Source organism: Glycine soja, chromosome 14 (assembly GCF_004193775.1).
Source record: "Glycine soja cultivar W05 chromosome 14, ASM419377v2, whole genome shotgun sequence".
Lineage (NCBI taxonomy): Eukaryota > Viridiplantae > Streptophyta > Magnoliopsida > Fabales > Fabaceae > Glycine > Glycine soja.
Window position 1 is genome coordinate 3,461,509 of NC_041015.1, and position 27,968 is coordinate 3,489,476.

The window sequence follows — 27,968 nt, forward strand, 5'->3', positions numbered from 1 at the left end:
CCAACTGCGTCTTCATTTGCTGTTTTTCTTTGTTTTTATTCACTACTTTTCAAACTTTCTTTTTTTTTCTTTTTCTGTAACCACACAAACACTTCATAAATACTTGAATTCACATCTTAAATAATTATATATAACACCCACTATCAAACACATACATCTATTAGTTGTCAAAATGTTTCAAGATAATTAAGTGTTTTTGAATTCTAATCATGTTATTGCATTAAATACTTACATGATTATCACCTGTGTCATATCATATCCAGCTCAATTTAAATTATCTACTATTAAAGATATTTGTAGTCAAAGTAGAAAATAATTAAAACATACACCAATATGCATGTACTTGGGCATAATAATTATATTTAGAGTTATAAATACATTTTGACAAGAAATATGCATGTACATACGCATGATAATTAAATGTAAATTCATAAATAGAATTTGACACTAATTATGCATGTACTTAGATGTGATAATTAAATAAATTCATAAATAGAATTTGACACCATTTATGTATGTACTTAGGCATCACAATAAAATAAGAGATAAACATGGTGGCAAAAATAACTTAAAGCACCGATTATGTATGTACTTAGGCATGTATATAGGGATGATAACTAAAGGTAAACTCATATATAATTTGATACCAATTATGCATGTACTTAGATATGATAATTAAATTTGTTAGACACTTTTTTTTTTAACTTTGGAGGCTCATTTGATCTATGCATTGCTCTAACCAATCAGTCCATATGATAATTATTTTACAATTATACCACATAATTGGAATTCGATATTGATACAAAAACATTCAATAAAACATCACTCTAACCTCGACTTTGGTGAAAAAAATGATTTTAAGATTAATTTTATCTTATTTATAAATTAATAAAAGGAGCACGAGGAAGTATCTCCCCAGACTTGTCTATTGTACACTATCATCTCTATATTTCTAATTTTAAAAAATGCAATTTATTTTTAAATTTCAATTAAACTGATAATATTTTTTAGTCATTGTTACCGGCTTCTCTAATGATAATATATTTTATATTTTATTCATAAAAATATACAAATAATAAAATATGGTATTAATTTATTTTATATTGTTTTGTTTTGTTTTATTTTATTTTATACCTCTCAATTCTAAACATATGAACATACTCTTACATTCTGTTTGGTGAAAAAGAAATAGTAGTAGGACAGAAAGGAAAAACAATACAAAGAAATAGGAAACAAGTGTGTTCAGTAGGAAAAAACTGAGAAGGGAGAGAAATAAAAGTTGTGATATTATTCCTTGTTTTTAGTTTACTTTTAACTTATTTTATTTGTCTATTTATCTCTTTTATATTTTTTTTAAAATCAATTATAAAAATAAAACATCTTTACTAAAGGATCTAACATTATTAATTTAAAAAAGATACTTCAATTATTATAAAGTTCTCGCTAGCTGTCTTCAATTCCTACTTACATATTATTATAAAATAAAACACCTTTTTACTTTTTTTTATACATATTTTTATTCACTCTATCTCTCACTTTTTTTTTTAAGAGAAAAAAAAAAATGGACCCTTAATAATGGTTGGGGAACTTTGAAATTGGGACTAACTGGAGCATTCGGGACAATGCCTTTGTTTATTTCTCATCCTTTTCTAAAATTCATTTTAAGGCCCACATACAACAACACCAGCTGGGGGCTTTTCAAAAGCTTGGGTTTGATTGGTTGGTATTTTTATTTTTTGTTTTTATTGTGTGAAAACTGTTTATTTTTAAAAGATTAGAATTCTGATCTTTTTTATATTTTTATATTTTCTTCAAATTACATTCCTTGACATGCTATATTATTTTTATTTTATCCAAAATGAAATTCATGTTTTCAACGGAAAATAAAATGAAATTCATGTTTTTCTTATCACCGCATTTTTATTTTATCTAAAATGAGGTTCGTGATTTCAATTGAAAACACTTCCCGTCTTTGATTTTTACCGAAAATGTTTTCAAAAATTTCAACCAAACGCATTTTTATCACCATTTTTTTATTTCTAGTGAAAATAAAAATAAGAAACAATTAAACCAAACATCCTAACACGTTACATTATCCTCCATGAAAAATTTAATATTTTTGTTGTTGTTACAATGAAAAGTTTAATTTTAAAGAAGGAAAATATATGCAACTACTCCAAATTCTGTAATCTTTTTTACAAATAAAATAGTTCGAACTTTTATTTTATATTAACTAGTCTTTAGATTCTCGTTGTTATTGTTATAACAAATTATTCAGCTCCATGTTATCAGGAATTTAAAAATTGATTAAACCCAACTGTTATATAATCGAGTTAAAATCTAAAATAAATCTTAATTGAATAGTAAATCCTAGATTAATTATAATTAATATAATATCATGATCAAATATTATATTTTAAAATATGGAAATCCAATAATTAAATAGTAAATCTAGCATTATAATATTTTTTTTAAAACATGTTTCATAAAAATTTTAAAAAAGTTTAATGGCTGTCCTTTTCATTTGTTGTAATTAGTCTTTCGTGTTTTATGTCTTTTATTTCTGAAGCATCAATTTTTTTTTAAAAAGGATTAATTCTTTTATCCTCTAATTTATTTTTTAGGTTGAATTTGATCCTTTTATTATTTAAAGATTCAACTAAATCCTTTATTATTTTTAAAAATAAGTTCCATTAGATGTTCTGTTTTTTAATTATAAATTCAAAATTTTATTAAAACACACACTCATATTTAATATCTAATCACATCTTTATAGAAATTCTCATCTAAAATATTACTGAAAAAAAGAGATAATATATAAAAAGTAATGAAAACTACTTTCAAAATTTGAAGCTAAGGCCTTTCTTCGTTTAAAGAGTTTGAGCATCTCCTTAAATTGTCTTGGAACAAATTTTATTTTTAGAAGTGACCATTTCTTAAAATTATGATTTGTTAACATATACAGCATTGGAAAACTTCAATGACTTTTTAAAATAAAATAAAAAAACTTTGGGGCAAATGAATTTTTCTCGTCAAAAATCATATTTTTTTCATTACTGTTTTGAAAGTGATATACTACACGCTACATCAGAAGTAAGCAAGCACATAATATATATATATATATATATATATATATATATATATATACATATATATGTATGTATATAAACGTAAGAAACACTAGAAGACCAAAATTTCCTACATTAAGGTTTATTTTTATTTTTTTTAAGAAAAAACGAATGAAATTTATAGGATGGAGATTAAAGGAATTCCAACTATATTGACACCTCTTGAACTCCCATTCAAACACAAGATTATAGGTACATTTATCAAATCTAATTCACCCTAATTTCTTCTGTTTTGCCAACAACTTCTCAAGATCGTAAGATTAACTGAGATTTTTTTAATCATCATGATTAAGATTTTTTATTCTTATCCTCTAATAATACTTTGAGATATTTTTTTTTTGTATGTTTTGATCTTTTAAGATAACGATAAAACTAATCTTCAGTGCTTAATTAAGCTTAAAGTTCTTTATTTCTCTTCAAAGACAAGTTATGCGATAATTAATCTTAATTTTTCCCTTACAACTTTAGCTGTCAATTGCACAACACTTATTGATTGGTTTAGTTGACTTAGACGTTTGTATTTACTGCTATATGCTTTCAATTCACTTATTTATTTAATCTTAATTTATGTTTGCTTATCCTATAATAAGCATGAAGAAATAAATCATAAAACAATCTTCATCCACAATCCTAGATAACAAGTATGGTGATTATCTAGCTTGAAACTTGGATAAAATACTAATTATTATACATGAAAATGAATGCAGACTTGTAGCATAGGGTAAAAGAAATTACCTAACATAATCTATCAGTTGGAGTTCTTTCCTAATTATCAGCTTTATTAGGAACACAAAAACATCAACCAATTAAGATGGTAAATCTAAAGAATACAAAGCAACACAGAATTACACTGCTTCAAAATTATCTGAAGTCTGACTTGCATCCTGTAAAAAGTATCCACCCATGAAACATATTGTCAATTAAGTCATTTAACAGAATACAAAAAATAAAGGATAAATAACTGTTTAATTAAGAGCTGAATCGAACAAGAATCACAAAAGGAGGCATAGAGTAGAGGCAAGAAAATATGATCACATGTACACATACCAAAAACACTATAAATGCAATGCAATAGACCAAATTTTCCCATGTACACATACCATTGTTTTTACTTTTTAGCAATAAAGTATTGGTATACATAGTTGGAACTAACCAATTAGGTTCACCCTGAAACCTAAAAATGGATCATTGATACAATTTGAATAGTTATACATTATGAATTTTAACAGAAAACCAAAGAGTAACAACAATAAATGATTAAATTGAGTTAATTCTTATGTAAAATTAACTCCAAATATACAGTAATAGGAAAAAGACCAAATTGTTTCTAGTATCAATAAAATCGGAAATGTTCCTTGTTTCAAACAGGAGAAGAAGAATTATTCTCATTTCATTTTTTTATTAACAACTATAATTACTTTCGATTTAAAATTTAATCACACTTAAGGCTCTTCATCTCTCTTTAAGAGTATATTATGTAAAAATCTAACTCATTATTTCTTACAAACTCAAACTCAGTATGTGTCATCAATTGAATTACATTCATTGAGTTTTATTCTCATTTCATTTTATGACAGATAATGGAGTCGATCTATAAAACCAACATTAACAAAGATCGAGGCTTCAATTGATCTTAATTTTTAAAGATTGTGATATCATGGTTCTCTTATTGCAATTCCAACCTTAAATTTTTCACCATTTTCCTTGTCATGAACATTAGACACTTCAATACCATATATGAATCTAGATTCAAAACTATTAAGATTCCTTTTAGCAGTGCCCAAACAGAAGCAGCAATATTAAAGAAAAAAGTCAGATAAAAGACAGTTCTGCAATGCACTCTAAAGTCACCAAACATTAGAGACTAAATACAAAACAATGCAGAATTTACATAGCAACTTATGACCAATTCAGCTGCTATACGTGCAAAAACCCAGAGACAAAAAAAAGGGAACAAAATTGAGGACATATCAAAGTACTTACGCTTTCTTCTTGCAAAGCTTGTGCATCATTCTTGATATTTCTCCTTCTCTTCTTTCTTCTAGAACTTTTATTTATTTTCTTATTTGAAAATATTGTGTGGAGCGAAGCATTCAAGTCTAATAGAACCTTTCCACATAAAACGCATACGCTGTAAACAAAACACATTGAAATTTAAATATCACTAGGATAAATCAATGGCTTGAAAGTCCACAATCTTATTAACAAAGAATCCCCATTATCTCAACTCTTTTTTGTATCTTTTACCAAGCCAATTTCCATTGTTTACATTAGCCTTATACTAACATATTTGATTCTTTATCATTTTTTTTCTTTTTCCTAGGTTAGAGACCACAAATATCTCTCAATTCATTGAACTATAGACTAATTCCATTTACATTCGTAATTGTCATTGACATAAGAAAATTTTATGTACAGTAAGAATTAAACATAAATTTTGATGCTAAATAGACTATTTTCCCAAATGCAACCAGATCTTACGCGTTGACTCTTTGGTTCTACCGTTCTACCATTCTGATATGATTTTTCACGTTCCGAATGTGATTTTAAGCATTTCGATTGTTTATGACAAGTCAAATTGGATTGTTTATATTTGTAGTCCCGTAGCATCAAAATAGAGAAGAAAAGAGAATAGTAGTAAAAGTTAACCTGCAAGAATTGACGGAAATGTCACCATCGATGGTTTCCAATCTGGTGGGGCAAAGCCTGCAACAATGACTACACCACTCCATCTCCATGTCAATGCTAACAATTGCCTTCAGTTTCAAAGTGACATAAATGTGCAAAACAGAGTGTCCTCAATGCATGGGAAGCCAATAAATATCTTTGAGTAAGCATATACACTACACCTTTATAAAATATATAATACAATATAATATACATATAAATATATCATTGCATGTTTTTTTTTTTATTAAAACGTAATCTCTTAAATTATTTATTAAAAATGTCATTTTGCATTAACTTTTTATTTCTTAATTTGAAATGTAAGTCATTTTCATCTTCCAGGTTTTGTTTTTTGAGTTAATTATATCTGTATTTTTTTTCAATCAAGCAAATTTGATCTCTCTTTCAAATTTCGTATACACCAATTGCTTAAACCTTTTCTTCTTCCAAATTTCACCAAAAGTGTCAAATTTTACTAAAAATGATAGGACTTGTTTATTTGTATTTCCATATCATCTTTTTTATTTTCTTTTTTGATTTTAATTATATCATTGTCACCTAATTTTTAATATATTTCCTGTTTTAAAAAATTGTTCAGAAATAGAAAAAAGTATTTTTTTTTGTAAAAATATTTGAAAGCAAAAAAATGACTGAAAATAAGATGATGATTTTGTGAGTAAAAGGTGAAAACAAAAAAGTTTTTTAAGGTAAAAGTGTTCTTAATTTATCTTTTTTTTTTTTTATCAAAACTTCACTAAACCTCTCGCTTCTAAATTTTTTAAAACGACTTCATATCCCAAATTCATCATAAATCCCAAGTATTTGGGCATAAAATGAGAATTAAAATTTCAAATATAAGAAATTCAACAAAGCGATCGAATTTGCATAATTTAAAAAATAGAGAGATTAAATTAATTAAAAAATTAAGATAAATTCTGTCTAATCTAAACCTCTCATCTCAATTGATGCATTTGTTAATGTACATGATTGATATATTTTTTTAACAAATTTATGTCGACCCTTTTTTCAAATACAGAGTATTGCATCGATGATATTAGGCTTATCCACAACAAGCATCAAGAAAACAAATCATTCGGTAAATTTTTCAACTACAAACCATATTTGTTAACAAAAACAAAAATGATGGTTATGAATTGCAACTTTGTTCTATCAGCTTTCGTTACAATGCAAAAACTTCCTCTACAGAAAATAACCTAATCTAGAATAAAAAGGGAACTAAAGCAGTAAAATAAAGACGAGGATATTTTTATTGATTGGTTTTCTAAACAAAGAATACATTTATATATAATCCTAATTGATATTAATTAATAGATACTAATTATTCACGTGTCAACGTTATATTATTTTAAAAATAAAATAAATAAAAACTACAATAAATATAAAAGATCATCTAATATAGTCTTTTTGCCACTTAGGTTTGAGAGTATTTATGAACCTTTTTGGACCCATCCTAGCAACTTTCTTAATAAAAGTCACCTATATCAAAATAATGTCAACCAAATGGATTGGCTGAATATGCACTAAGCAGGACTACCTTCGAGGGTGAAAACATTTGGACATATATCCTAAAAAAATAAAATAATGTCAAACGAGAGATATTTTATCTTAGCTTAATTATCAATTTCATCTCTAAATTATTTAAAATAATTCAATTAGGTTATCAATTTTTCAAAAGATTTAATTTGATGTTCAAGTTCTTACAGATTTTTAAAAAATTTAATTTGATCATTAATTTTTGAAAATAAATTAATTTAGTTTTCAAATTATTTTAAATCATTTAATTTTGTCCTTAAATTCTTAAAAAAATTAGGGATCAAATTAAATTATTTAAAATAATTTAGTAACAAAATTGATAATTAAGCTTTTAATCTACAGCACACTAAGCAACACTGAACAACGATTCTTCAACAATTTTCAGAGAAACTTGAGTTGTGTCAGAATTAATTGGTAGCTTTGCTTCCTTGATCAGAGGACCCTTAGAAGCTGCATCCTGCAATAAGGATGCATCCACACAACATATTATCAATTAAATGATCTAACTGAACAAAAGAATAAGATTGTTTAAATACAAAAAAAAAAATGAATTAATTAAAGTTTAAGAGCCCAATATCACAAAAAAAAAGAAGCATTCAGACACAAGCAACTCAGGTGAGAAAGTATAACAAGACAAAAGTTTCCCTGTATGGTGGAATCATGGCATGGGTGTATACATTCAAGTATTTATCTAATAGAATGTAGGATTCTTTGTGATGGAGATCACAATTTAGGAGATGAATAGAGACATAAACAAATTAAGATCAAGGATCATGTTTCTCTTATTACAATTTCAACCTTGAATTTTCCACAGCTTCATTAATCATGAAAACGAGACATACTTTTCAACTGATTGAAACCAAATACTACAATACACGGGGAAAATCAATCCCAGAAAAGATAGTTTTAAAGGTGCACTTTAAAGTCTAAACCTTCAAAAACATATGAACAGAGAAAAGCATAATTAAGATTTACACAGCAAGTTATTTTCAAAATATTAATTAACAAAAAAAGAAGGAACCAAGACTAAGAGTACTCACACGTTCTTTTTTCACAATTTTTACATTGCTCTTTCTCCTTTTCTTTATTCTTCTAGGATTTCTACCCAAGTCTAATAAAATCTTTCCACACATAATGCAAGAGCTGCAAAATACAAGACATTAAAAATCATTATTCGCGTGAAAATATAATAATAGTTTCTCCCAAAAACCTTAAGAGGAAAGAAAATATGAACAATACTAGTATATATATACATATATATATAAACTTCACCTGCAATATTTGCCAGAAGATTCATCGATGATGTTTTCCACTCTTGTTTGAGAAAACCTGCAACAATGATCGCACCACTCCATCTCTATGACAACTTGTGTGATCAATTTAAAAGTGCTATATACGCTGTCTTATTTCTTGGGAACCAAGTATTGCACTTTGACAAGGTATCTATATCACACCTTTATATATTTTTCAGAGGAACCCAATTCTTGTAGATTATCCTTTTAAATTTTTTCTTAATTTTAGATTTATGTTTTATTCATTTGATTATGCTTATCATTCTCGTAATTTTAATCATGATATATTTTATAAAGATTTAATCTCTCAATATATTATCTTTTCTTTTATCCGCTCAATATATTTTCTTTTAAATTTTACTTTTTTGCCAATTAATTATGGTTCTTTTTTTGCAATATTCAATACTTTATTTTTTTTATGTATGTTTTTAAAATTGTACGTGAATAAATTTTGGATACTTTTTTTTGGGTGTACTGGATACTTTTATTATTATTATTATTATTATTATTATTATTATTATTATTATTATTTAAGATTACATGAACACTGGCTCAAAAAAAATATTACATGAATGATATGCATACATAATTAAAAATTTTATTTTTTGAGAACGTATAATTTTCTTAGAACATACTTTGTGTCATTGGGGAGGATATCCTATCCTATCCGATCTAATTTCATCTTGATGTATCTCGTATTTCACCCTTCCATTTTTTATATATTTTTATAATAGTTTAATTTTCAATTCAATTTTTTCAATATAGTTAAATTTGTTTGGTTACGAAAACTCGTACTATTAATTGCCAAGTATTATTAGGTTCTAAATATTACTTTATATATCACGCGATGAACAGAGACGAATCCAAAAATTTATTAAAAGAGTTAAAAAAATCTTTTCTTTGTAATTGTTTAAATGTTTATTATTTTTTCACATAAAATTAAAACTAATTTTTATTTAAATGATAATAATCTTAACCATTATCATAAAAACAACAAACACTGAATTAATTTTATAAAATTTTATTATAATTATCACCTTAATCATTACAGTAATAATAAACATAACTAATTTTATTCTAACTAATCTTAATTTTATATTAACTAACCTAAAAATAAATATTTATACGTACGTGAGATTTATCAAGGGCGGGTCTGCCCCCCTTTCCATCGGTGATGACTTTTATCAACCCTGATTTTTTTTTCATATGCTAAGATTTAAAGTTTAAACATGCTTGTATAAATTAATATTTACCATGTTTACATAAATTAATGTTGAAAATGTATTTTCATTCCGCACAAAAAAAAAATGCATTTTCATTAAATCCAAAGTCCAAACTGCAAAGTTTATTTTTTCCACTTCATCATTACAAAGTCATTTTTAAGTTTTATCTATATATCCACATAATAATGCTTAAAAAAAAGCATATTTTTATTTAAAAATATTAATGGTTAGTTTGTTATTATTTGTTGGTGAGAAAATTTGAACTGGCATATGCAGGTATACTAATATACATGTCTACTTCATTTCATTGAAGTTAAGTATTTATTACATTTTCATATATTTTTTTTTAAAAATCAATAAAGATCCTCTCAGTGGTAAAGGTTCAGCAAACATCTTTCTATTTTTATATGCTTTCTTCCCTCCTAAATATAAGATTTTTTTTTTAATTTTGTTTGTTTCTTTTATAAGATTTTTTTTTAAATTATCTTTTGCATAGTTTTAAAACCCAAACCAAACTTTGAATTGATGATCAGGTTTGTGGATAAACAAGTAATTAACCTGTTGATCAATGCCAGGTCGTGCAACTTTTTTTGCTTTAAAATTACTCAAAATGACGCAACTTTCTTACTGTAATGCGATTATTAATTTGTTTTTGAAATTACTCAAAATGGTAGTAGGGATCTATAAATTTATTAAACTTACCAAAGGAAAATTAGAAGAATATCCATATACTTTACTGATTTTGTGACTTCATTTTGGTTTCGTTGAAAACAACTCAAGTGGCAAACTCGAATAAATGTGTTTCTGATTCTTTTTCCCTTTTATTTTTGGGACCAGACCAAATTTAACAAATAAATCTCAATGTCAAAACTATAGCTATAGTATCAACATGTGTCGGACAACGTTTTTAAAAGGGAAAAGATGTAAAACTTAGAGGACTAGAAGTGTTGTACACGTTACTGACTTAATGTCTATTGGCAACTACAAATAAGATACAGAATGCCACGCACTCATCCTCCATGACAAATGGAACGAACAACTACGCCTCATACATTTATGTCAAAACTGTTACTGCCAAAGCATTGGATACAGAAGATCTTGATTAAATTCACATCCACATCACATGCTCATCTTTCGTCTCCAAAATGAAGATTATGTTTAAGACCTTTGCTTCTTGGGTTTCTTTCCCGATGCTTGTTCTGATGATCCTACAATATATGTCTCGGCATCTATATTTTCTTCAGATTTACGCTTCCCAAACTTCTTTGTTTTTTTCTGCCGACGAACCATTTTGAATTCAAGTGAGATGATGATTTATTTAAGAGAAAATACCAGTTTGGCAAAGAAAGTAACAATTCTAACTGGTCAAACGAGATTTCTTTTTAATAAAGTTCCGCCAGAAACTTATTTACCTTTAAGGAAATTGCCATGTCAGCTACATTATTGTTAGCATCCTCAGATTTATCCACCAGATTTGCAGGCTCCTAGAGAGTGCAAATAAAAGTTTCGAAAAAACAACAAAATAGCACGCACGACATAAATTATTGTGAATAGTAGAGAAAATCGCAAAAGAAATAACAATATAAACCTTGGGTGGGATAAAGGCCTCTTCTCTTTTCCTTTTGTTTTCAGCAGTTTTCTCAGCCTGCTTCTCTTGCTTCTCTTGCCATATCTTTGCTGATTTCCTTTTGTTACTTAAAAAGTATTCTCCAGTTTCTAATTGTATATCAATCTGAAATGTCACATAAATTACCAAAGACACCTTAGAATTTATTTCATAGATTAACAAAGTACCGGAACAACATAGTTTGTCAAAAACTTAGATATAATACAGATAGAATACCCCAGGGGGGAAATAAAAGCAAAAGGCCAATATAAGCAGAGCTGCAAGTAGTTGTGGAATTGGTGTTGTCATTCTCATTTAAAGGCCAAGATGAAGTTCATATATTCACAAATTGCTCCTAGATAATGCACACTTGAGCTAAGTCTGATACACTCGTTATGATAGAAACCCAAAAAAATACGTAAGATACCCACAAGGGCCATATCAACTCCTGAAGATAAACCTCTAAGTAGAATCTTAATCATCTTTCATAATCGATCACCTATGTCTATTGCCACAAATTAAAATGGAATGTGCTACTGCTCAAAATATCAGTTAGAAACAAAATGCAAGGTTTTTACTTTACAAAATCAATAGCAATTACCAGAAACTATGATAGGAAAGCAAATGCTTAAACACTAATTACAACATAGCCAGAAAATGCAGGTGGGCTCAGTAGGGTCCTACTACAATACTGAACAAGTGAAAGGGAAGAAAGGGATTTGAATGAGGTAGAAATCAGGCTGAGGAAGGAGCTACAGGAAGAAGTCTGGGTGCAGGGCAATCAAAAGAATCTATTATGAGGCAAAAAGCAAGAATAAAATGGTCGAAAAAAGGAGACTGCAATTCAAGATTCTATCACATGTTTGTCAATTGGAAACAGCACAAAACATGTTGAGAGGAATTTTCATAAGCAGGTGTCAGGTAGAGGAGCCAAAAAGAGTAAGGGAGGAAGTCAAACAATTCTTTATGAAAAGATTTGAAGAATCTTCTTTTGAGAGATCAAGGCTGGATGGTGTAGAGTTCAAGACAATCAGGAGGAAAACGTCAAATTGGTGGCCAGATTTGAGGAGGAAGGATGATTCTGGTAAAGTTAGTCCTTAACTCAATACCTATATTTTTCTTTTCCTTTTTCAGGGTACCTAAAAAGGTGGTGGAGAGGTTGGTGCGGCTACAAAGGTCGTTTCTTTGGGGTGATGGAGGGGCAGAGGAAGGTGGTGTGGGTGAAGTGGGACACAGTATGCCTCCCTAAGGAGAAAGGTGGTTTAGTGGTGCAGGATCTCGTATCTTTTAACCGAGCATTACTCGGCTAATGGCATTGGAATCTATTTCACCATAGCGCTTTATGGGCAAAGGTTTTGGAGTCAAAGTATGGGAGTTGGAGAAATTTAGATGATGGGGAGGAGGAACCACAAGGAGTCAATTTGGTGGCAGGACTTGCATTCTGTGTGCGGATCGGAAGAGGAAGGTGGGTGGCTCATTGAAGGTGTGAAGTGGAATATTGGTTGTGGGTTGAGTGTAAAGTTTTGGGAAGGTAGATGGAGGGAGGATGGGTGGTTGTCTTTGATGGAAAAGTACCAGAGACTTTACTGTATATCTCAACAGCAACATCACAGTATTCAGCTGATGGGCGTTCAGGTGGGAGAATCGTGGGAATGGAATTTTGAGTTGCAGAGGATGACGTTGGAAGGGGAGATGGAACTAGTAGCTATATTTATGGAGGACATTAAGGGGTTGAAGATTCAGCTTAATCAAGAAGATAGATGGATTTGGAAGGGGGATGCAAATGGGATGTACTCCGTGGGAAGTGGATATCATTTGCTTAATGAAGTGGTGGCAGATGAGATCGATGATGGAGCATTCACACTCATTTGGAATATGAAAATTCCAAGCAAGGCTGTGCACTTTGCTTGAAGCTTGGTGCGGGATAGATTCTCAACAAGAGCAAACCTTAGGAAAAGAAATGTGCAGCTACAGAGTTATTACTGCCCGTTCTGCTCAAATCACGAGGAGGAAGCACACATTTTTTGGTTGCCAAAGAATAATGCCGCTATGGTGGGAGAGTCTTACATGGATAGAAGTTGTAACAACGTTCCCGGCATCACCAAAGGAACACTTTTTACAGCATTCTTACTGCAAGGCACCAGAAATTGTCCATAACAGACGGCAGATTTGGTGGGTTGCTCTCAGATGGGTGCATTTGGAATCTCAGAAACAGAATTGTTTTCTCAAATGAGGAGTTTAATGGACAGAAATTGATGGAGGATGCAATTTTCTTTTGCTGGACATGGCTCAGATATTTAGAGAATGATTTTGAACTGCCATTCCACTTTTGGGCCAGTAATATTAAATCTGGATTTTTGTATAGGGGAGGGATTAGGCCATAGACACTTTTGTAATGGGTATTCCTGTGTGCCTAGGGTTGGGGATTATGGTATTCTAATATTCATAGAATATTTCCATACCATAATCTTACTTTGATAATTGGCGCACTGGGATGTACAGATAATAGTACTACTTGTACAGTTTATAATAGTACTGTTTATATAATACATATTTTTACTGATAAAAAAAACAATCCAGAACAAGTGAGTTATTGAGAAACATTGAAATGCAATTCTTTTTTTGAGAACCATTAGGTAAATTTAAACAAAAAGGAATTTAAGCATCCATTTCTTAATCACCCGATCTCTCTTTCCTAGTCAATTATTTACTTTGTTGTTGTTGGGGACATGAGTTGAGGAGAATCTGTACATTAGTGGAAGAAACCCAGCTCGATCAGAGATATTAATTAGAGGTTCTCTTACCTTACTGGGCTGTTGAGGTGGAGGGAAAGGAGTGTATGGTTTCTTCTGTTTAGTGTTAACCTTCTTTTGCTTAACATTTTTCCTACAAAAAGATATGAAGCGTCAATGAAACTGAAGCAGAGGGTGGGTGAGTACCTTGAATTTACAATTTATCAAATAAATAAAAGGCATACTTCTTGAATTTTGGAAGGAACCTATCCCAGTTCTCCTGGGCAAGTGCTGGATCCTTTTCAAGTTCTTTCTTCATCATAAGAACCTGACAATGTGAAAAGAAGAACTGAGATATTTTCTATGCCCAAAATCTACACCACAAAGGCAAGCTGAATAAAATACAAATTAAATAACCTTAATGTTGTATACAGGATGCATTTTATTCAGCATGCATTCTTCAACAATTCTTCTGACTTGCTTCAAGCCTTTGAATGAACCCATAGCAGCAACTGTGTTTCCCTGTGGAATTGCGTGCAAAATTAAAAAAGAAATCAGCCGATTCTAGACTACACTCATATCATAGTGAAAGTAAATTAACAGTCTTCACATTCTAAACTATGAAGCGAAAGTTAAAATTACCTGGACGAGAATGTAGCAGCCAGTGAGTATTTCAAGAGCCTGCGCACCAGTATTATAGTTGGAGAAAGGTGAGTTACAAAGTTGAAGCCAACAATTGGTTGTAAGCAGTACCAGAAAACCAAAGTAAGAAAGTAACAACAATGGGTTTATCCCCCCCATTGCTGAAAAAATAAAATCTTCACGAAAAGCACACCTTCAAGGTGGAAGAATTGGGGCCCACAAGATGTTGTCTTCTTTTTACAAATCGCTCCTGCAGTCAGAAAATCAAGGGAACTTCCTACCATCAGACTAATTTCTTTGAAATGCTTAGGTTGCATAAAGTATTATGACAAAATACAAAAATCATATGGTAGAATTCAAAATCAAAAGAGCTGTTGGAAGCAAGAATAAAAACTTCGTACCCCATTGCCCAGAGGCTCTTCGCTATGCGAAGGTATGGGGGAGGGATGTTGTACGCAGCCTTACCCTTGCATATGCAAAGAGGCTATTTCCGGATTCGAACCCATGACCAACAAGTCACCAAGGCACAACTTTACCGCTGCACCAGGGCTCGCCCTCTGTTGGAAGCAAGAATAAGGAGAAAAAATAACTTCCATGGCAGCCCAGTGATTTCAAATTTCTGGAATGTTACTAATGAAGGTCTCCTGAAAGTGCTTAGTGAATTTCATTGCTATGGAAAGCTTGAAGTGTGCGTGTTCAGTTCAAATTGTTTTAGTGTGAAATTTTTTAGCTGCTAAAGAGAGAACTTTGAGGGTGCAATTCAATAAAGCTGAACCAAAAATAGCTTATGAATTCTATTTGTATTACTCTGGTGCCTAAGAAGGCAATAGAACACCAATTGATAAAGTAATAAATTATAATATTGAACACTGAAATCACACACAACACAGCAATACACTTGCTGCCCCAGAGACAAAAGTCCACTGTTACACAAATACAGCAACACCCTTGCTTTCCCAAAGACAGAAGTCACAGTATTCTCTTTCAACAAAGGGAAAATATCTTGACACTACCTACTGTCCGATATATACTCTTAATACATAACTACTATCAGTTATTTTCTACACATAACTGTCATAATTGCACCTAAATATCAGTTCCCATGTATACTGAGACAAACGATTATTGATCCACAAATCTTGTTACTAGTGCATACAATTCCTGACCAAGTGACCATTATCATGAGGGAAGTCAATCACACGCAGTAGCAGCACTATAGAACTGGCAGAGGCATCATCACTAATAGATATTCAACGATAAAACAAAACAAAACCATAGAGGCACACAGCAATCAAGAAGAACACGCAGTAAAGCATTAGAAAAATCTTCGGAGAAAATACCTTATTGCGAACCATGCCGCTGATTTTAATGATGTCACATTGCATCTCATCGTCAAGTATTTTTATCGCCTGAGAACAATCAGAGCAACAGAAATAACATTAATATGACTGATTTTTTTATAAAAAAAAAAACAGAAAGAAGTTACAAACATATATATATATATATATATATATATATATATATATACCTGAGGAGCAGGAATACTTCGTGATAGAAGCTTGATAAGATCCCTGGCTTTGATGATAATATAGGGGTCCCTAGTCTTCCTGGTGGTTGAAACAGTCATGGAACCCTCAACCTGTGCATTGTCAAAATCGAAGGCGAAGTTAGGGTTTTTGATTGAAACTAGAGGAGGAAAAAGAGAATGAGTAACAGAGTAAGGTAGTTACGAGGTTGAGTTCGCAAGCAACACCGAACTCCTTGAGTGAGGATTTGACCATGGGCCAAGCTTCTTGGAGGTACTTTTCGCGGTACTGAGGGAAGAGAGTGGAGAAGGAGCTAACTTCGAGCATGCCGCCGTCGTTCCACGAAGGGTCGAACTTGTCGATCTTCCAGTGGTCGATGTTTGGGTCGTCGTCCCATGGCTTTGGCTTGTCGTGCTTCCCCTTTCGCTTCTCCTTCTGCTCAAGTGATCGAGGTTCTTCTTCTACGCCATTCTCCTCATCTGAGTGCTTTTCCATCCCTGCTTTCTGCTTTCTGCTTTCTGCTTTGTTTCCTGTGCACTTGCTTCTGCTAGGTTTTCAGGTTTTGTGGGATGCTAATGCCTATTGGCCTATTGTTTCAACCAAATCACAACGGTTGAAATGAAATCAAACGTGGGATTGGCTTTGGGCTTAGTATTTGAGTCCATTCGTTTTAATACTCCATCTTAGTATTTAAAAATGTGTGTAACTTCATTTTTATCAAAACTTTTTTGGCTAAACTATTGTACTTGCATAATTTCCCCACTATATCCGTATGTAACCTCCTAGAAGGTTATTTTTTTCGAGGCACCATTCGATACTAAAGGTAGTATCCCTCTTAGTGGAGTTTAAACCTTAATTCATCATAATGTGAAAAATTAGTCCATTCTACTAAACCCAAATTATATTAGTTAGTTATACTTTATAATTAAGAGTTATATATATATATATATATATACCATAGGAATTGAGTCTAGTAAAAGAAATTAGTGCTCTGCAACATGACAAATTTATATTTGAATTCTTGTTGGAAAAAAAATACATACAATGCTTCAACCAAAAAAAATGAAAGGATATACAGTTTACAAGGAGGTTCTTTCGTACGAAAAATATGAAAAGTAAGGAATGAAATTCTTATCAACAAAAAAATTATTAACCATACATGATGGTTGAAATAAAAGTTGAGTTTTCAACAAAAAAAAAAAAAGTTGCATTAAAATCCCTGTTTGTTAATTGACTTCTTCGTAGTAATGATTTTTTCTTTAGAATGTTAGTAACACATTAGCATCTTTTGAATACTTTTTTTTTATCGGTAATTGATTTTTTTTAGACTCGTGAAATTATTACTTCTTATTTAATAAGTTTTAATGTCGAAGAATATTAAATATAAGTTAACATGATTAAAATGTAAGAATTTTATTTTGGGTTAATATTTTCAAGAAACTATAAAATCTTAATGTTTGATTCGATAATGAATGTGATTCTGATTTTCATCACAACTGTAATATATGGTGTAACAAATTGTGGGTATCATCACCGAACCAACAATGTATTCTCTCAACTCCTCAAATTTCAGATTTTCTTAACGAAACATTACCAAAAAAGAGAGAGGTGGTGCTAACTATTAGTGTATTAGGACTTAGGGAACCCGTATTATTTTGCGTTTCTTTGGCATGACTGGTATAACTGAGTCGAAGCTCCTTTGAAGGTGGCCTGTGAGCTTAAAACTAAAATTCATAACCCGAAAGATTTCTAAGCTTGAAACTAGAATGCTTAGAAGATATGTACATAACCACATTAGAGAATCTGTTTACAGAAACATTGCCTCATTGCAGCCAGTTCGTCTTTCAACAATGCAATCAAATCTCAAATAAGAAAAAAAAAAAAAAAGGATGGTGTATTCACGCTAGCTGGGCAACATAATGTCATCAACGTCAATCAAAACAGACCACCAAACCAGAATCACTGGCTCTAGCAGGTGTGCCATGAAAAAACAATTGTTACAAAATGAATATTTTGTACATGGTATAACAACAGCCATCCTAATGAACCTACTTCTAAAAACATTTGGTTGGAACCAAGTACAGAAAAGGAGAAAGCAAATGGAAGAGATAAAGTCCAGCAACCAAATATCCACTTCCAAAGTATAGTCAGTATCAATAGTCTACTGCAGATAAGCTCATTTTCAATGACCACTCTGCACTAACAACATACACCCACTGATGACATTTACATAAAAAAAAAAACCTGCATAACATCTAGTCTACCTGCTTTTTCTAAACTTTCCATTGAAACATGGAAAAGTTGGACAGAAGAGGGTTTTCCCTCTTTGCCGTGTTCTTTTTTACCCCCCAATTTGTCAGCATTATCACCTGCATTTTACAAAAGAATCATAGACATAGAGATACCAGTGTGACAACATATATCAGATTCTCTGCCTGACCCTTCTACCATTCGTGTCACCACCATCTGAAAGTTGGCCCCATACACTCTGAGATTTTTCCACTGCACTGGAACCTTCACCCTCACCCCCAGCAATTGTCTTCAGGATCTCTGATTGTAGCCATGGGCCTTTTTCTTTCATATGCTCAAATCCATCTGATCTCATGACAGCTGCAACAAGTCCAGACGCAAAAAGAGCAATCATATCAAGAATGAGAAAAGTTGGAAGATAAAGCATGATTGTAATTTAGTATGCCTGAAGTCAAGAAATTTTATTTTGTTCTCCACTAGTATATACATTAAAGAATGGCCTGCTATGTTTCTAAAGGATAGCGAAATTTCAGAATATTAGTTATGAATATAATCAACATGAACCTTATTATTAACATCACTACAACCCTAAGATTTTTTTAAGCGTTCTCACCTATGTTTAAGTGTCCCAGTGTTGTACAGTTGAACATTCAAAGTGTCCATGCTTTAGAAATAAATATATAAGCGAAAAAATAAAGTACAAATAATTTGAGAACGGAATTGAATTTGACTAATTTTCTTACACTCGTAATTAAAGATATACCATAAAAAATAAAGGAAACAATAAAAAAAGTGACAGGAGGGAAAAATAATAAAAGGCGAGAGAAGATTGAGTCCAAATATGTCAAAATCCACAACAGGTTGAAAATGAAAGGAGAAAAACTCAAAAAAAAAAATAAAAATAAAAAAATTCATCCAACAGCATTGCATATGATGTGAGGAAGAATTCAATATGGGCACGAATTCCATAACCTCATATTGAGATACAAGAAAGAAGATAGACATTTAGAAAACAGGAGGATTACAGATAAATGACTCTGAACTTTATGAACTGCGAATGAAAATCTCTAAATAAGAAAGTGGGGCACCATTATAGTAACTAAGGGTTTTTCTTACCACCAGTAGAAGTTTTGCACTGCTTTTAAACCAGGTGGCATTGTATAGTTCACCAATAGTGTAAAACTTTTCACACATCAAAATTAAATTTTAAACAACCCATGTCAGTTCACTTTTGTCTACTCCTACTAGTTTGAATTTGGTGTATATGAAGCAGAATCAATAACCAATTCAAGTGGACACCAATCAGATCATCCATGGAATTAGCCGTCTCATGAATTCCATAATCTCATATTTCCATGATTAGACGGGCATGTCAAGAAGGGTGATCCCCCAAATGTAAATTTGTATGCCCAGATGAGCAAGTTTTCTTTTGGACTATGGCCATTTAGCTTCTCCAGAAAGTTGATTTTAACTTATGCATAAGCTAATTTTAGCTTAGGAGAAACTTATTTCATTTTTCTTTCTTATTTTCTTCTCCTATAAGTGTTTATGCAGGATTGTATCCAAACAAGGCCTATCTATACAATCTATCTTTTCTGCTTGGTATTTAGTTGTGTATGCCAGACAGCTGTGTTTAGTTAGCACAGGATGTATGTATCTGAACTCATTTTTCTTTTATATTTTTTAGTCACTTGTTAACAACAAAAGTTAAACAGAAAACATCAGTCTTTCTGTTAGAACAATTGCCACTGCTAACTAAGAAAGTGATACAAACTAAGTATACCTGCTAGATTTTGAGCAGCAAATTTTAGGCAAACAGCTTTCAACTCCGTGGCATGGCAATGATCAGCCAAGGTTAAAATATCGGCTACAGAATTCACACAAATGTCCTTACAAAGACAAGATTCACAGATCAATCTAAGCCTACCCAAGCCATACTTGTCTGCTGCAGCTAACAATTTTGCAGTCAATGTTTCAGAAACCGGAAAATGGCTAGTAGTGGTTGATGAAACCGTGGCCACCTCTTCCGTAAGAGTATCTTTGTAGATAAAGTGCAGCATGGCCTGTAAAAGAGGAATAATCAGGATATCCATCCTCCGTAGTTGTACTTTAACTCTTGAACTCCTATAAGATCCTTTTTCTATCAAGAAAAAGAAAGCTATCCTTTTTCTATCAAGAAAAAGAAAGCTAACAGAAAAATATACAATAACAAAATAAATCCTAAACAAGCTTGATGCTACCAGGGAAGGAAAATAAGGAAAGGGGAAACAAATAGTTTTTACCTTAAAAACCTTTGGTTCTAAATCTGTTACAATAATCTCATTCTTTTCCTCATCTAAACCATCAAGAAATTTAGATCGAAATTCTGGGGATCTGGCAGCCAGCATCAACTTATGAGCATGGAACTTTTCCCCAGCTACATCAAAAATAATATCTGAACCTTCCATATTATCCAATAGTGCACCAAAGTGTGATCCAATGTCAGATTCCGGGATGTTAATAGAGTAATGTTGTGGGCAATCAGATGCTGAAACCACAACTCCAACTGTACAGTTGATTTTCAAACAATCATTCTTGAGGAAATCAGAGGTTTCAAGCAAAGACCGTCTGAAAAACCGCTTGTAGCCCCTATAAAAGCACAAAAAGAGATCAAGATTTTACACAAGTTGACACAACATCTGAACAGCATACTTTCAGACTGATCTAGCAACAATTTTCCATATAAGGAGAGCCTGGGAGAGATAACCAGGGACAGAAATCAAAAACAGCAACACATCAATAACCCTTTCAAAGAGAGAAGACCTTTTTGCTTGTGAAACCTTCATGCATAATATGACAATATAAATCTTTATATAAACCATTAACAAACGTAAGAACTGGAAAGCTAACTGACCTGTATAATCTTTTTGGTAAGCTAATTACAAGGACATGATCAAGCATGATCAATAAAAAGAAAAAGAACAAATTATCTTAACACTCTGAGATTTCGACAAATTTCCCCCTATATGTCTCCTTTTTTTTACCCTAGCACTGATCCATTTAATGCTCTGAAGAAACATTACACTAACACCTCTTGTCACAAACACACACACACACACATTACACCGTCTACCCCTATAAAGGGTTGCTATAAACATGAATAAAGCAAGTAGTCATGCACAATGTCAAGAAACCTCATGGAGTGTTAGTGTGATTGCTCAAAGAAAAAAAGAAGATAAATTATGACTTCCAAAAGAAAAAATCACATGGAGTTTTAGCAAATTGATGTACATAATAAAGACAATTTCATAGTACGCGAGAAGGAAAACTTAGATACAGTTCCATATGTGCTACTTTTGGTGTTGTCCTCCAATAAGAAATTGAAGTTTCACTTCGGTAATTCGTCTACTAAAGGTTTACACTAAATGCCAATGCAGGATTCCCAGAGTGAAACTTCAAGTCTAATAGGAGAACAACACCAAAAGCACCTATCGAACTGCATCTAAATTTTGTCCTTTCTATTTTTATATTATTGAGAAACCACGGTCTAATGATCATTAAAACTTTAAGCTACAAACATTCAAAACATAGAAGCACAATCAAGGGGTCTAGTTCAGGTGGTTGAGCATGTGCGTAACTTATTGTAACCCCGTAACATTGCTTCGATTCCTACGGATACAAAAAAAACATGAAGGCACCAAAACAGAGAAAGAAAGGTTATTGGCAGCAGAGTATGGTGAAAGCTTACCACATGCTTCCCTTGTACTTGAGCGTGTAGGGACCGGTCTCGAGGGAGCGATCGAAATGGCTATGAACTTTGTGCTTCCCCTGGCCGCTCTGGTCGAGGAGCGTGAGCTCGAAAAGCGCCCTGACGTCGGTGCCTTCGCTGGCCAAGGCGATGAAGACGGAGACGTAGGCGGAATTGTCCTCGGGATTCTTGCCGTCGGGGTAGAAGTAGATCGCCCAGTGGTAACCTCCGACGGTGAACACGTCGCTCGCAATGTGCTTCCCCACTCCCATCCCCTTCGCCAGCGAATAGCCCTCGATCACGAACTTGTGCGACCCGCTCACCGTCTGCGTCAGCGACTTCGAATTCGTCGGCGGCGACAAGGCCGCTCCGGACATGCCTATCCGAATCGGAATTCAAGGGTTCATGCGATGTGGCGACGGGGAAGGGATTTTAGCGAATCTTAGGTATTTGGAATTTGAATTTTGGGGGAGAGGAGAACGGAGAGGTGGTTTATTGGGCGGCGTTGGGTTTGACGGAATAAAGACGACGCAACGGTTTTGAGGTAACGTTGACGTCAGAGGATGTGGAATATCATTGCTGCCCCTGAATTGGAAATTTTCCAGAATGTTTGTGCTGTATATTAACGTGGAGAGTGGAGAAAGTGTCATGGATGGCTAATTTTATAAAATTATTAATCTTTTTATTTTTTTTATTTTATCATCTTTTTCTTGAGTTGTGTTTTACAGTTTAGAAATTAGAATGAAAATAAATTATTTTGAAATAAAGGAAAGAAAATGTCAATTTATTACGTAAGAAATTAAATTAAATGAATGAAATTCATGTTATTTTACTTACCAGGAACAATTCTTTGATATATTGTTTGGTATATTCTTTCAAACATATTTGTTTTATTCATTGATATTTATAGAAAATTATAATATCACAAGAGAGATTCATTAAATATCATATATACTCATATAATATGATTTTTAATAAATTTTAATCAAAATATATTTTAAAAATTGTGTCTCCCGTTCTTTTTTTTGTTATTTAAAAATAATTGTGTTTGACAATGTGCTTCAAAGAATAAAAACTGTCTCGTGGGGAAATGAATGTATTAAATTCTTGGTAGTTTTAAAACCATTGATTGATGAAAATTTATGAATTTCACCCCTTAATCTTATAAAATCACAAACATATTTAGATTAAAACATGGTTTATAAAAAAAAAATCATTAGTATCTATCACATCAAACTTGATTTAATCTTTAAATATGTAAAACATTTAACAATTTTATTTTATCGTTAAGTTTATTAGACTATTTTTTATTAAATTATAATATATAATCACTAATTTTACATTAAATTGAATAAAGAATGTAATTGTTTCACTTTTAATTTTTACACATTTAATAATTAAAAAAAATTGTTTTCTTATAGACTAAATTGTCAATAATTACACATTCAAGGAATAAAATAATTATTTAGTCTTGTATAAATCACTCTTATCCTCATATAAATATATATAAATCAATCTTATCTACTAAATAATTTATTTAAAAAGAGTTGGATAAGACTAATTAGTAATTATTTAGAACTGAAAAACAAAGAATTATCTTATCGAGAGATATAAATGAGTCAAATTATTTATGAATTACTCGAGTTTGATTCATCAATCAAGCAAGTTCGTTTGTTTAATTAAATAATCAAAGTCAAACTTAAGTTTGAGCTACATAATTTAAATGACTCAAACTCAAGTTTTATAAGCTCAACATCATTAAATTGTAAATTTCTTGTTTATATGATATTAAAATTAGATTTAAATATATTTTTTGTTTTTGTAATTTAGTTTTTTTTTGCCTTCTCCCTACAATTTTTTATTTGTCTTAGTCATTACAAAATATGTTTATTTTATTTTTCATTCTTAAAGTCCTTTAGATAACATTTTTTTCATTAATCAAAGCATTGTTTTCGTGTTCAAAGTGCATAAATAAAATAAACACATTTTACAAGAACTAAACAAATGTTTTTTTTTGTAAGGATGAAAACGAATAAAATATTAAATTACATGAAAAAAAATATATTTAAGCTTTAAAATAACATAAATTTCACAATATCATATCACATGTTTAACACCTATTTTTTATTTATAGATTATTATTTAGTAGTATAATGTTTTATTAAATACCAAATTGATAAAATTTATTTATTTTTCACAAATTAAAATAAAGAGTTTAATTGGTATACATTATTAGTGGAAACTTTTTTTTTCATCATCAACCAATCACAATACATGATATGTGTGACGTGTAAAGTAATTAGAATAAGACCACTCAAATTTTATGATTGATTAAAGATGTATTTTTTGACTCTATATACTAATTAAATCCTTAAAAATGATAATTGAACTAAGTGAGTCAAATTCAAATTTTAATTTTTTTAAACAATCCAAGAGTCATTTAAATAAAATAAGTTAAACTTAAGCTACTATTTTTTTTCACAGTCGAAACCTAAACCATGCTTTAGTTGTGTTGAAATAGGTTAGAAATATTTCTTCTTAGTATTTAATATGATTCTTACCCCCTGTTTCTTTTTACTTAATATTCTCTCTCTATTTTATTTTTTTGATCCTCTTTAACTCCATCCATGAAATCTATACTAAATTTCTAGAGTTCCACTTGGGCTCACCCTAGTGTTTATGTGTAGAAGTTGGGTAAGGAAAGGAGCAACTAGGAGAATGTGTGTCCTATCCCTAGTCTTTATGCGCCGTCAAGGGACACTGCTCAGAAATATAAATATAGGATTACAACTTCAACTTATACAACTAGACTGTCACAACTCACACGTGATCTCCGCCGTTGATCTGGTCTCTCTAATGAATGAAATTAATTTTTTATCCTGTCCATGAATTGCACTTTTGTTTCTGACCTAAGATCCATGGCATGTGATGAGAATCATAAGTCATCAGACTCAGCCTTTGCTTTGCCTGGAATTAAATCACATAAAGTAACTACTAATTCTTACAGGTTGCTATGGGTGCTGGCCCAGATCAAAGGTATTGGTCTTCATTTTATATTATATACTGGGGAATGCAAACAAGGAGACATACATAGAACTTAAAATCAGGACTAAAGCATTTTTTTTAGCCTATTTGGATTTCTGTTTTGAATGAGGGGAGCGCTTTAATTGATTTTTCTGGTATTTGATCAATTTGTGTGGAATGTTAACTAGGAATTTTTGTTGTTAATAGAGTGCATCTAGTATACTCTTCCAAGCCAAATAAAGTTTTTCTGTGGATACTAAAGGAACTGAGCAATGTGGCATTTGTTACCACTAAAGCTAGATTTAGGTATGCTCATCTGCAACAGGATTCATATGTGTTGAAATAGTCAAATTAGCCAATGTTGCATTATTGGTAAATCATCTTCCTTGTTGGATAATGCTGAATGGCATCTAGATACACCTCTTTGAATCATTGTTTGAAAGAGGTCACAAGTTTGATGCTAAACTAAAAAGCGAACTTGATATTAGTCGGTGCCATAAGGGGCATTGGATGTACTGAGTGTTTTGCTACAGTCTCAAAGTTGAAGTGTTTGAAGATAAAAAAAAAAAAAAAATCTGTTTTGGGCATTGATGTAGTGTAGTAGTGTTGAGTGTTCTGTTGACTGCAGAAACTTATGTACATTGTATCTGGCTGAGGCTTCATATTATTGATTTTTCACGCATCCTTTGTATAACACATGGGGTTTATAGTTTTATAGTATTTTATGCTGTAATAGGATTATACATTTTTTTGTTGTCTTATTTATTCTTCATTCTCTGTCTTTCTCAATCAGCTGTTCGTGCTATGCCCCATTTTTTTTTCCGGGGGGTAATTTAATAACAGTAAAAAATAGGTTTGATTGCCAAGTTGCTCTACTCTGGACACTGGAAATCTTCTCTTGGTCATTCTTGGGGTTAGGCACTCCTCTTTTATTCTTCTATTTGTGCATGTTACTACTTGATTCTAAAATAGTATCCCTTTGTGGTGGAACACTTAGTTTCAAGTTGAGTCCTTAAAAGAAAAAATGCAAGTCAGCTATTACTACTAGAGCTGTGGCCTGTGATTTTGTTATTTCTGAAATGTCTGCATTTATTATAGTGATGTTCCTCTAGAGATTTCCCCTTGCCAAAATAATTGGAATAGAATGGATAGATTGTCATACATTAAAAGAAATAATTTTATTTGTTTGCTTTGTTGTTAGTATCTTTCCCTTCCGTGACATAATAAAGTTATTTTAATTTAAATTAGATGATTTTATGAAAATTTACTAGTACTAGTTTTTCGGAGTGAAAATATTGATGACATGCATGTTAGCTTAATATTTTAAAATTTAAACCAAACTAGATATTGAATTGGCAAGATCTCTAGGTCACAATTGATTGGTTAAACTGGTTAAATTAGTGGTTGAATCGGATAATATGATGATGATTCTTACTAGAGACACAACTGGTTCATGAATCAATCTGTTCAACCATGCAGTTTAGTTGTATTTTTAAATCCTTGGTGTTTGTGTCAATATGTGCTGACTCCTTTACATATAAACAGTGGTCCCAGGGCAGTTTCTGTTATTAATTCTTCTTCAGAAAGACTAGGAGGGGCAAGAGTTGTAGCCACTGCTGTGGTTCCAGATAATGTGGCAAAAATTCAGGACATTCTAAGAAGATGGAGTGATATTGCGCAAATGGATCTCATAATTACTCTTGGTATGTTTCTATCTAACTTATTTATCAGTTTCCCTAAAGAATTTGAAAATTTGTAGTTTTGTTAAGTTGACTTCTGTTTTATTTTTGCTTTACCAATCAAGGGGGAACTGGCTTTACCTCTCGAGATTTAACGCCAGAAGCTACAAAACCATAGATTGAGAAAGAAACAACTGGCATTCTGCATGTAATGATGCAAGAGAGTTTAAAGGTATGGGAAGCTATGTTTATGTTAGTCAGGCGAGTAATTCTAGTTATGTCTTTTGTATTTTGTGGTTTCTTATTTTTTTTAACTTCTGCAGTTTCTTTTCATAACTGTTTATATTTATTTTCAAATCAGTGTTCAAAGAGCTCAACCTGACTGATTGGCTATATATTTAGTGTAATGCTACTGTTTTTAAATTTCTATTCACAAGTTTCTTGCTTTGTTATGCTTTTGGATGAGAACTAATTGAAACACATTCATTTGATTTGTTGAAATTCAGATCATTAACATGCCTGGAAACTGTTGCTGAGTGTTGGAAGCTTTATTGCCAGCACTTAAGCATGGTGCTCAGGGGAGACAAGAGAGAAAAACATCCTCGTCACGTTCCTCATGCCGAAGCAGTTCCTGCAGATGTGTGGGAACAGAGTAATATGCTAGCCACTGGTGCTGGCTCTGATATCTCTTGTTCCTGTTGCAAGTGAAGTTAATTAGTATATTTTCTTTTCGGCTTCAGCCTTCAACATTTTGCCCCCATGTTCAAATTCGAGGGATACGGAATAGTGCAGTTATCATTCAATGCACGAAAAGTTTTTCTTTATATTTTATCATAAAACTAAAATTGTGAAGTGTGAGAATCCTAATTAACTGTAAGATGATTGCACAAGACAAATTAAAAACACGAGAAGAAGAAT

General features: G+C 31.5%; 2 protein-coding genes and 2 long non-coding RNA genes across 4 annotated transcripts; 1 reads left to right on the forward strand and 3 right to left on the reverse strand.

Moving 5' to 3' along the window:
• Positions 1-7,611: 7,611 nt before the first annotated feature.
• LOC114383559 lies at positions 7,612-8,700 on the reverse strand. Its single transcript, XR_003660542.1, has 3 exons — positions 8,622-8,700; positions 8,390-8,492; positions 7,612-7,806 (listed from the first exon to the last, which is right to left on the reverse strand). It is a non-coding gene; the product is annotated as an uncharacterized LOC114383559 (long non-coding RNA).
• Positions 8,701-10,648: 1,948 nt separating this feature from the next.
• Positions 10,649-16,984, reverse strand: LOC114385437 (KRR1 small subunit processome component homolog). Its single transcript, XM_028345516.1, has 11 exons — positions 16,575-16,984; positions 16,373-16,483; positions 16,185-16,253; positions 15,038-15,094; positions 14,845-14,883; positions 14,620-14,724; positions 14,448-14,530; positions 14,275-14,356; positions 11,453-11,596; positions 11,277-11,348; positions 10,649-11,139 (listed from the first exon to the last, which is right to left on the reverse strand). Exons 1-11 carry the CDS (start codon positions 16,863-16,865, stop codon positions 11,023-11,025), a joined length of 1,170 nt encoding a protein of 389 aa, XP_028201317.1. The 5' UTR covers positions 16,866-16,984; the 3' UTR covers positions 10,649-11,022.
• Positions 16,985-18,235: 1,251 nt separating this feature from the next.
• LOC114384919 (BTB/POZ and MATH domain-containing protein 4-like) lies at positions 18,236-22,969 on the reverse strand. Its single transcript, XM_028344761.1, has 4 exons — positions 22,348-22,969; positions 20,903-21,248; positions 20,404-20,683; positions 18,236-18,980 (listed from the first exon to the last, which is right to left on the reverse strand). Exons 1-4 carry the CDS (start codon positions 22,722-22,724, stop codon positions 18,793-18,795), a joined length of 1,191 nt encoding a protein of 396 aa, XP_028200562.1. The 5' UTR covers positions 22,725-22,969; the 3' UTR covers positions 18,236-18,792.
• A 1,987-nt stretch (positions 22,970-24,956) lies between these two features.
• LOC114384921 lies at positions 24,957-27,948 on the forward strand. Its single transcript, XR_003660814.1, has 4 exons — positions 24,957-25,383; positions 26,917-27,074; positions 27,176-27,282; positions 27,557-27,948. It is a non-coding gene; the product is annotated as an uncharacterized LOC114384921 (long non-coding RNA).
• The last annotated feature ends 20 nt before the right edge of the window (positions 27,949-27,968 follow it).